Raw genomic sequence first — 11273 nt, 5'->3', positions numbered from 1 at the left:
GATGCTGGTAGTTGGTGGAAAAATTAATAATTGACATCAAATGACACAAATGATTTAAGTGCTAAGAGGGGAAAATTATCAAGAAAAAAATCCTGAAGAAAAGTGGTTGAAAAATTGGTGCAAAGGCCTGATATAACCTCAGTGAATATTGAAATGAAGTGCCTACCTGTTTGAGGTGGCAATTCTCTCCTCCTCGCTACTAATTTAATATAGTTTAATGTTCTATTTATCTTATTTCTGCTTCAAGGTCATTTAACATATTAAATGTTAAATCTATTTCTTCTTAGCTTCACCTTTAGCTGGTATTTGAGGAAAAATTGATTATGATGGACTTAAAAGTTTTCATTGTAGAAAGGGATGTAAGTGCTTTAAAATATATCATATGCTAGTGCTTGGTGTAGTGGCAGCACCAAGCATATCACAATATAGTGAAGTTCAGTGACAAAACTCTGCACCTCAATCGAAGCAGATCCATCCTCCTTCAGGCTAGTTTAGAACTTCTGTATTATGATGTTCCAATTTGAGCTACCCTTATCTGCCAGTTGCAGAATTTACATTGAGTGGGCTCTGCTGTACACATATTTATTTTCTTTGAGTTGGATTTCATCCCACCTCTCCAAAGTAGGAGCAATATTTCAGGAGCACTGCATTGTTATTTACAAAATGCTCATTCGTTATCCAGTGAGCTAATACGAAAAGCAATGTTTCATACACTGTGTGTGACAATGGAACAATGCAATTTTTAAAATCAAACATTTGCTCACCTTGTGTCCTATTTAAATAAAATACTTCCATAAAAATGAACTTTACTACCTGCTAATTAGATTAGGAACATTAGTGACATTAAATATTGTAATTCCCATCAACGAGCTTCCCCCATGAGAAAAACTATCAGAATCACAGTCCTTGAAATTGTGTTGGGGGCTAATAGATACGAGTGCTTAGAAATACCTCAGTCTGCTATTTTAGTTGAGGCAAATGGGTTACCACTGTTACCGAGATAACAGAGTTAGGAACTTCAGATGACCATTCTTATGTATTATTCAACAGCAGAATTTTAAGATCACAGAGATTTTCACCTCAGTACAACAAGCTACTTCACAATCTGATACAAAGATATTATTTTCATGGGCCATACATATAAATGACATACACTCAGCAAGAGCATTTATGCATTTCGAATATATAGGTGATAAATATTTGCCCATCAATGAGCTTTTATCATATTTATTTCATATTTATGAATATTTTCAGTGGAATTCTCAGTGAAACCACGATACAGACAAAGTTGTAATTAGCTCATTTAAACTATCAATTTTGATCACTTTCGTCAAACATTTTTCCACCTAAGTATTGTTAGAACAAGCGATTGATTGTGCAAAGTATTTTGTTGCCATTCAGGTTTATTCAGAAACTGGCATTTTCACTGCTTCCAGGACTTTTTATGTAGCAATTGTGCAACAAATCCTCTGAACTTCATAAATAATGGAATTTGTAAGATGTGTTTGCTGCATCAAATCATTTGCCCTAACTAAAGATATGTGCAGAGCAGAAAGTAAATTTAGATTAACTGAATCCTTGAGGAATACAGGTGCATTTTTGCACGAAATCTAAAAAAATAAAATGCTTCCATTGGTCTCATTACATTGTGCATGTAACAAATATAACAAAAATTGGAATAGAAAGGATCCCCTAATTTACAGTCTCAATCCTTAGATAAAAGGATCCATGGATGAATTCTAGAATTTTTGATCTTGATACAAATATCTATTCTGGATTATTGACGACGATTATTTAAAATGAAGGTAAAATTAAGTTAAAAACAAGTTCACATGGACTTCTCATTTGCATGCAACAAAGGCAAACACTTAAATAAACTTAAAATGGTTCACAGCTTGGGTATTGCCTGTTAAAGTTCACTTCATCTTTTATTACAACAAAGTAACCTGTGTGGGAATATTCTTGGAGATTTTCCTCAGTTTCGTCAATATTTCTCTTGAAGGTGGAGGAATGTGTCCATCATGTGGATGTAGTATTGGGTGGAAGCGCTGATGGACCTTTACATAATCAGGATAATTGAATTTATTTTATTCCCAGTCTTCATGCTTAAACAGCTTGAAAGCTCACAAACACCCTTTACAGAGTGCCACTTGTTCCTTGCGAAAGTCCCTGCAGGGACAGAACCGTCTGTATTTTGGGTGATGGCCTGCGCAGCTGAACAGCAGGGCTTGCTTCTGAAGGTAACAGTCCTGAGCGATTTCCTCAAAGGCAGGATAGAGATGGTTAGCTTCAGACTCAATGCTGTCGCAGGCAAACTTGAATCTATTGAGTTCAAAGCAAAAAAAAAATCTTCAAATTCAAGGGTTTTGAAATTGGTTCTGATAATTCATTTAAAAAAAATTATTCTTTCACGGGATGTGGGCGTCGCTAGCAAGGCCAGCATTTGTTGCCCATCCCTTATTGTCCTTGAGCCGAGTGGCTTGCCAAACCATTTCAGAGGACCATTAAGAGTCAACCACATTGCTGTGGGTCTGGAATCACGTGTAGGCCAGACCAGGCAAGGATGACAGATTTCCTTCTCTAAAGGCCATTAGTGAACCAGATGGGTTTTTATGACATTCAACAATGGTTTCATGGTCACCATTACTGAGACTAGCTTTACAATTCCAGATTTTTGTTAATTGAATTGAAATTTTGCCAGCTGCTGTGGTGGGATTTAAAAAATCTATTTCATGAAGAAATAACATTTTAACTAATGTCACTGTTAATGCACAAAATGGAGAAATATTCAATTTCCCATCTCATGATCAATAAGGGGCATCTGAAAGGCATAGGTGTTGCCAATAAAATAGAGTAGTACCCACCAAAACAAAAATTTTGAAAATGATTTCAATCATTAAACATTGGCTTGTGTTGGGACTAACAAGTTAGATATGATAAAAATAGTCATTAACATATTGAAATCTACTAAACGCTGCATAATTAATTCTTTACACTTATAAATATCTGCAATCTTAATGCACTCTTATTTCCAAATTTACTATATGAATCTGGTGAAAGTCCAATCTATGCTATTCTGATTTTCAGACTTTCCGGTAAGATTATACCTTAGGTCCTCATTCTAACAATATTCCCTGTGTTGGCCAGTGTGCCAAGCATCTGCCATCGTACTACCAACCCAGCTCAGTTCTAGTACTCAGCCCCTAGTCTGTTGGTCACTTCTCATCTATCTTTAGTAACTTGATCCAGACACTGTATCCAATTTTTTGTTTAGTCTAATGTGTCAGCTGCGGCCCAGTTGATAGCACTGAGTCACAAGGCTCTGGGTTCAAGTCCCACTCCAGAATTTGAACATGAAACCAAGGCTAACAATCCAGTGTGGTACCAAAGGAATGCTGCACTGTCAGGGGTGCTGTCTTTTAGATGAGATGCAAAACTGAGGCCCCATCTGCCTGCTTAGGTGGATGTAAATGTTCCCATAACAGGAGAGTAGGAGAGTTATCCCAGGTATCCTGGCTAATATTTGTCCCTCAATCAACATCACAGAAAAAAAGGAGATTATTTGGTCATTACTGATGTGGGAGTTTGCTGTGCACAAATTGGCAGCTGGTTTCCCTACATTACAACAGTGACAACCTTTCAAAAGTGCTTCATTGGCTGTAAAGTGCTTTGAGATGGTCAGTGGTTATGAAAAGCCCTATATAAATGCAAGTCTTTTTTTCTTAATATATTTAGTTCTACAGCCACTCAAGCTCTTAACACTCCAAGCACTGAAAATCCTCAACATTTTTCAAATACTTATACATTTCTCTCCAAAAAGCCACACTGTTAATGCCCATATATTTGTTGATTGCAAAGTCAATTTCCCCCCTCTTCTGTGGCAGATGCAGACTCTTACTGGATACAGTTCTATGGGCAACAGCAGCCCTTTCATACTTTACTCAAATCAATGAGAGCTTGACAGCGAGTGCAGACAGCAGAGAGTATCACACTTGCCAGCAAGAACAATTGAAAAGTGAGCAAACACAGGAACCTGGTACACTTTCCTGCTCTCTGCCCCAGGGCATCAGAGCTAATGTAGCACCTGAAACATTACTTTTGCTGCAACTAACTAACTCAGCCCACACTGCAAATCAAGCCTGGGTCAGTCTCTCTTACCACCATAGCAGATAAAACCTAAATAGACAAATATAGAATAAGAAAATGACCATCTCTTCGTATTTTTGATTTACTTTTATTTTCTCTTAAAATAGTAATCCTATACAGTTATCAAAAGAATTGTGATGATGTTTTTCAGTGCAGCACATTCCTAATCTTATTTACTAGAAATATTCAAAACCTCAGACTTAATGAATGGAAAAGGAAAAACAATCTTACTGCTCAAAGATGGCCTTATTGTTGACAAACTGGAAGAATGTTGGTTCACAGACAAGTCCATGCTCTTGACAGGCATCTGTACAAGATTGTGCGGTTGTTGATACATGTAATTGCATTGAGCTAATGGGAGGCCAAGTGAGCAGCTTGGTGGCATTTGGAGACCAGGAAAGCCCAGTGACATTTTGAGGAAACATGAATAGGCTTGTTGTATTAGGTGAGGGTGGGAAATGCCTCACATTATTTTGAGGCCATGACAGAAATACCGTGTCACAGAGGTCCTGTTACAAGAAAGAAGAAAAAGATGGCATTGGTACAAATGTTTTCATAGTTAGGTACCTTTCAGTAGGAAACTAAACTGGGGGATAAAATGTAATTATCAAATACTGCTTTAAAACTTCACATTGGTGAGGAGAGAGCCTGAGGTAGGAAAACACATCTCATCAGGGAAAAGGAAGGAAACTGTGTGTCACATTATAAAAAATGCAAGATAATATAAACATTGAGGCGACTGCATTATAAAGTCCTATCATGTGTACTATTTTAAATTCCTTTGTAGGTGTTGCTCTTTAAATCATAGCCACAATAATTGATGCTAAACCAGCAGTGCCTCCTCCAGTACTGAACCTTTCAAATAGCTTCTGGGCTCACTTGTCCTCCGAATCTGAACATCAACTCAACGATGCACCAAGCTGTCTGCACCCTTCCAACATCAACTTCATCCCATTGTGGGACCTGTGGCTTTAACTCTGGTCTCCCTCTTATTGGCTCCTCTCTGCTTTCCATTTAATACCAGGACATATTTATCCCAATCACACCTATATAACTTGATTTTCCTGGGTCCACTTGAGCATGCGTTTTGACAGCCACCCCAATTCCTGAGCCAATCACTTATATTTCCCCTTTCTTCTTTTCTCTTTAACTCTCCTAGACTCTTCTCTCCTCTCCTCATGGCTCCTATCATTTCTCTCCTCTTCGGTACTCCTCCCTCCCAAATTCCTATCCCAACACTTCACCACTCCTTTACCCTTCTATTCTCCTGCCACAGCTTCCCTCTTGGCTCTGGCAACCTCTGAAGAGTCCAATGAGGCATTTGTTGTTGCATCCTTATGAGCTAAAGTACCTAAGTGTCCTATCCTACTTGCTCACTGAGCTTCTGCCCATGTAGTTTCCCTGCTGGGGGTTAACCTTGCCAATCTCCTTCCTGTCCCACTCAGTCCTCCCAATAGTGCAGGCTCTGAGATCTCTGCTAGAAATCTCTCGCCAACCTTCTCCTTCCAGAATGTCTATTCTCTTGGGAAGAAGCCCTTGCCCTCCATGAGCTTACTGTGGATGTTTACATTGAAACCTGGGTTGATTTGTGATGACACCTTCCCATTTAATGAAGTCTCCCCTCCTGGCTATACCTTCCATCATTTACAACAAAAACAAAAATACCTGGAAAAATTCAGCAGGTCTGACAGCATCTGCGGAGAGGGATACAGTTGACGTTTCGAGTCCGTATGAACCTTCATCTGGCCATCTCTGAACTCTTCCTTGTACCAATGTTCTCTCATATCACCTTCCCAATCTCATTTTACAACTGCATTTTCAAATTCCCAACTGCCTAGCTTTTTGGCCCTCCATTCACCGTGACATTTTTGCAGTTATTGATATGCACTCTCCACCTCCACTCTCCACCTTTGGTGCCCTTATTCCCATTAAAGCCTCTACTTCCATCGTTTACCCTGCCATATGGTTCATATCACTAAGTAACACTTTGGTCTGACCCCCTGGTTCCCTGAAATTTTCTCCTTTGAGCATCTCACCTTGTTTCACCCCTCTTACCTTTCATTTAAAATCCTTCTCCCCAAGTACCATGCCAAATTTCCAAAATACTGAAATATCCTCATTAATTTTCACCCTCAGCCTCTGTACTAGTGACTTTGCATCCTCAGCGTGTCTGTGTCAACTCATCATGCTCTTTCCTGAGTTGACTGGGATCCTATTCTCCCTTAATCTCTCCCTCCATATAAACTTGTCTACTCATACTCCTCTCTACTCCCATCATGTCATCTCTGGCCATCTCTGATCACTTCCTTGTACCAATGTTCTTTCATATCACCTTCCCAATCTCACTTTACAACTGCATTTTCAAATTCCCAACTGCCTTTGGTGCCCTTATTCCCATTAAAGCCGTTACTTCCTCTCACGCTGGTTGTTGATATGGCCCACATCTCTGTTCCCTTAAATCCAAGAGAGGCAGGCTTGAACTGGTTTGGTCATTCATCGCCAGAATGGGATCACATAGAAAGTTCTATTGAACCCTCGTCTCCTCTACCAAAACTATTCCTGGATCATCCCGGAATGCAAAAATAATTCAGTTTCTCTTCTCCTCTACAAACTGTCTTCTTCGACCCTTCTGCTCTCAATCATCAGCAAAGTGATGGAGGTGGTATAAAAACAGAAAGTTTCAAAGAAGAGTCATATTCGACATGAAACGTTAACTCTGTTTCTCTCTCCACAGATGCTGCTGGACCTGCTCAGTTTCTTCAGCACTTTCTGTTTTTATTTCAGATCTCCAGCATTCACAATATTTTACTTCTATTTGATGGAAGTGGTTGTCGACAGCACTATCATGTGGCACTTGCTCATCAAATAACCTGCTCACTGATGCTCAGTTTGCGTTCTGCCGGGACCATTTGGCTCCAGGCCTGATTATAGCCATGGTCCAAATATGGACAAAGAGCTGAGTTCTAGGGGTGAAGTGAGCGTGACTGCCCTTGACATCAAGGCAGCATTTGACTGAGCATGGCATTAAGCTGGCTTAGTAAAATTAGAGTCAATGGGAATCATGGGGAAATCACTCCAGCTGGCAGGAGTCACATCTAGCACAAAGGAAGATGAAAGCAAAATACTGCGGATGCTGGAAATCTGAAACAGAAACAGAAAATGCTGGAAAAACTCAACAGGTCTGACAGCATCTGTGGAGAGTGAAACAGAGTTGACATTTCGAGTTTGTATGACCCTTCTTCAGAGCTACAGAGAAGTAGAAATGTGATGAAATTTATACTGTTTAACGGGGGTGGAGCAGATGAAGCTGGATAGAAGGCCAGTGATAGGTGGGGACAAAGGAGAGATTGACAAAGATGTCATGAACAAAAGGACAAAGGGGCTGTTAATAGTTGTGATATAGGCTAAAAAAGGGTGCTGATAGTGGCATTAAGGTAAGAAAGCAGAATGTGATAATAGCAGGACTAAGGGTACACTCTGTGAAAGAACAACATGAACAAATAACAGATGACCCTTGAGGGTGTGGGGTGGGGGAAAAAAAGGGATTGAAAATGGGATAGGAAGGGGGCATAAAAAAGGGGATAAAACAATGAATAAATGAATGAAAATAAAAATGAATAAAAATAAAAATAAGTGGATAAAAAATAAAAATGAATTTTGAAAAAAGGGATAATAAAGGGGTGAGGATGGAGGAGAGAGTTCATGGTCTGAAGTTGTTGAACTCAATATTCAGTCCGGAAGGCTGTAAAGTGCCTAATCGGAAGATGAGGTGCTGTTCCTCCAGTTTGCGTTGGGCTTCACTGGAACATTACAGCAGGCCAAGGACGGACATGTGGGCATGAGAGCAGGATGGCGTGTTGAAATGGCAAGTGACAGGAAGGTCTGGGTCATGCTTGCGGACAGACCAAAGGTGTTTCCGCAAAGTGGTCACCCAGTCTGCGTTTGGTCTCCTCATTGTAGAGGACAGTGTATTGGGAGCAGCTAATTCAGGAGACAAAGTTGAAGGAGGTGCAAGTGAAGCGCTGCTTCACCTGAAAGGAGTGTTTGGGCCCTTGGACAGCGAGGAGGGAGGAGGTAAAGGGGCAGCTGTTCCACCTTCTGCAGTTGCATGGGAAGCTGCCATGGGAAGGGGATGAAGTGTTGGGGGTGATGGAGGAGTGAACCCGAGCGTCCCAGAGGGAATGATCCCTACGGAATACTGATGGGGGGGGGGTGAGGGGAAGATGCGTTTGGTGGTGGCATCATGCTGGAGCTGGCGAAAATGGTGGAGGATAATCCTCTGAATGCGGAGGCTGGTGGGGTGAAAAGTGAGGACAAGGGCAACCCTATCATGGTTCTGGGAGGGAGAGGAAGGTGTGAGGGCAGAGACGTGGGCGATGGGTCGGACATGATTGAGGGCCCTGTCAACCCCAGTGGGTGGGAAACCTCGTTAAGAAGGAAGGAAGACATGTTAGAATTGCAATTTTGGAAAGTGGCATCATTGGAACTGATGCGACGGAGGTGAAGGTACTGAGAAAATGGGATGGAGTCCTTACAGGAAACAGAGCATGAGGATCTGTAGTCGAGGTAGCTGTGGGAGTCGGTGGGCTTGTAATGAATATTGGTGGACAGACTATCACCAGAAATGGAGGAAAAGGAAGATGGTTTTGTTATTAGAGGCCAATAATCTCAGTCCCAGGGCAACAGTGCAGGAGTTCCTCAGGGCAATGTCTTAGGCGCAACCATCCTCAACTGCTTTATCAATGACCTTTCCTTCAGCATAAGGTCAGAAGTGGGGATGTTTGCTGATGAATATATAATATTCAATGCCATTCACAACTCCTCAGATAATGAAGTAGTTTGTGCTTGTATACAGCAACACCTGAACAACATCCAAGCTTGGGCTGATAAATGGCAAGTAACATTCATGTCACACAATTGCTAGGCAATGATAATCTCCAAGAAGAGACAATCCTTAACATTCAATGGGATTACCATTGTTGAATCCCCACCATCCTGGGGTATCACCATTGACCAGAAAGTGAACTGGACTAATCACGTAAATACTGTGGCTACAAGAGAAGGCCAGATGCTGGGTATTCTGGGGCGAATGACACCTCCTGACTCCCCAAAGACTTTCCACCATCTACAGGACACAACTTAGGAGTGTGATGGAATATTCTCCACTTGCCTGGTTGAGTGCAGGTCCAATAACACTTAAGAAGCTCAACACCATTCAGGACAAAGCAACCACTTGTCGGCATCCCATCCACCACCTAAGCATTCATTCCCTACAGCACCTGTGCAGTGTAGCTGCAGTGAGTGCCACCTGCAAAATGCACTGCAGCAACTCTCCAAGGTTTCTTCGACAGCAGCTCCCAAACCCGCAATCTCTATGGCCTAGAAGGACAATGGCAATAGACCATAGGAACACCACCGCCTACAAGTTCCCTTCCAAGTCACACACCATCCTGATTTGGAACTAGATCTCCATTCCTTCATTGTTCCTGGGTCAAAATCCTGGAACTCCTTCCCTAACAGAACTTCGGGAGTACCTTCACGTTATGGACTGAAGTGGTTTAAGAAGGCAGCTCACTACCACCTTCTCATGTGCAATTAGGAATGGGCAATAAATGCTGGCTTGTTCCTTTTTTTCAACCATCACCTCTGCTCCTGGTTTACATTGCCTCCCAGCCCGCGAGGCTTTAAAAAAAAAATTCTCATCATTGTTTTCAAATCCATCCCTTCCCACTTCTGTAACCTCATCCAACACTACAACCCTCCGAGATCTCTCGCTCCTCTGGTTCTATGGTCTATTATAGCATTGTCTGTCCAGTATTGTCTGTCTATTCCCTCCCTAAACCTACAAAATAGACCAAGCTTTTAATAATTTGTTGTAATTTAACTCCATTTGTGGCCTGGTGTCAAATTTTGTGTGATAACACTTCTGTGAAGGACCTTGGGACACTTCACTACATTAAAGCTGCTATATGAATGCAAATTGCTGTTGTGATTGTTGTTAATCAGGTTTACCATTCTTATTGATTTCAGGGAGTAGGTAACTTTTCACAAATTACTTCGCCTATCACTTTATATTTCCCTGCAATGCTTTTAAAATTAAATTTATCGAATTTTCACTGGAATTGAACATATACAATCAGTATAAAATCCATGACCTGTCCAATGTGATGTATGTTTCAGCGCCTGTAAAATATATTGCAGATCAGCCTGAGTAGTGCTTCTAGAAGTAGATTCAAACTTGGAATGGCTGGATCCAGTAATAACTTCAGAAAGTTGCAGGTCACTCATCTGCTTACACTAGATGGATGTCACTCTTACCAATGCTATTTGCCAAATCCAAAGCAAGGTGGTGCTGTATTCCAAGGAAAAACTTGTCATCTGGGAAATGCAGTCTGCCAGATTTTTAGCTCTAGGCATTCTAACACTTTCTGATGCTTCTGCCATTTTTTAATACATTGAACAAAGCATCTGTGCTGAATCCAAATATAGAGGTAGGTCACGGATATCACAGAAGACATTTTGCTCGGTGTTAAGTAAAACAGTGGAACCTTGTTTGGAGAAATTATTTAGAACATAAATATCCATTTTGTGCAAACTCTATCTAAATTTACAATAGGAAAGTAGAAGGTAAAAGATAAGCTTCCAGCAAACAGGAGTATCAGGTCATTTCCCTGAAGCTGACCAGTTTAACTTTGAAGAATGCCGCACAGTTTTATTTCCCTTGGGCTGTACGACATACGAGCAGAAATTAAAGGGAAAGGCAAGTTGGGGAGTACCTTTCATTCAACATTCTCCCCCATTTTATGGAAAACAATATGCTCATCAAATTTCACTTGACATACTTTTTAAGACAAATGATGAAAAGGAAACATCATTGTGCACCCAAGGGTTGCCCCATAGAGAAGAAGCTGTGGTTGACTGCAAGCCCAGATCACATGCATGCACCCCTAAGCAGCCATATTAAGAAGTGCATTCTCAGAGGCCTGCAACAGAGGTGCATTTGGCACCTGTGTCCTTTCTGAAAGGAAGTGTGTGGGTGGGAGTGGGAGAGAATTAAGGTGTACTGATAAAGCAAGTAAGTAATGGTGGGGATAATATAAGTACACTTATGTGTACTTGCTTTTTCT

General features: G+C 41.0%; 1 protein-coding gene across 1 annotated transcript in view; it reads right to left on the bottom strand.

Moving 5' to 3' along the window:
* Positions 1–1088: 1088 nt before the first annotated feature.
* Positions 1089–11273, bottom strand: part of mgat5b (alpha-1,6-mannosylglycoprotein 6-beta-N-acetylglucosaminyltransferase B) — a 1185562-nt gene continuing 1175377 nt past the window's right edge. The window contains exons 25-26 of the mRNA XM_078570583.1: positions 4378–4655; positions 1089–2322 (exon numbers count right to left, since the gene is read on the bottom strand). Coding sequence (XP_078426709.1) covers positions 2124–2322; positions 4378–4655 — 477 coding nt within the window. The 3' untranslated portion in view covers positions 1089–2123. The remainder of the gene's footprint in view (positions 2323–4377; positions 4656–11273) is intronic.

Source organism: Cetorhinus maximus, chromosome 24 (genome assembly GCF_964194155.1).
Source record: "Cetorhinus maximus chromosome 24, sCetMax3.hap1.1, whole genome shotgun sequence".
NCBI classification, from domain to species: Eukaryota; Metazoa; Chordata; class Chondrichthyes; order Lamniformes; family Cetorhinidae; genus Cetorhinus; species Cetorhinus maximus.
Note: the sequence above shows the minus strand (reverse complement) of the source record. Positions and strands in the feature narration are given on the sequence as shown.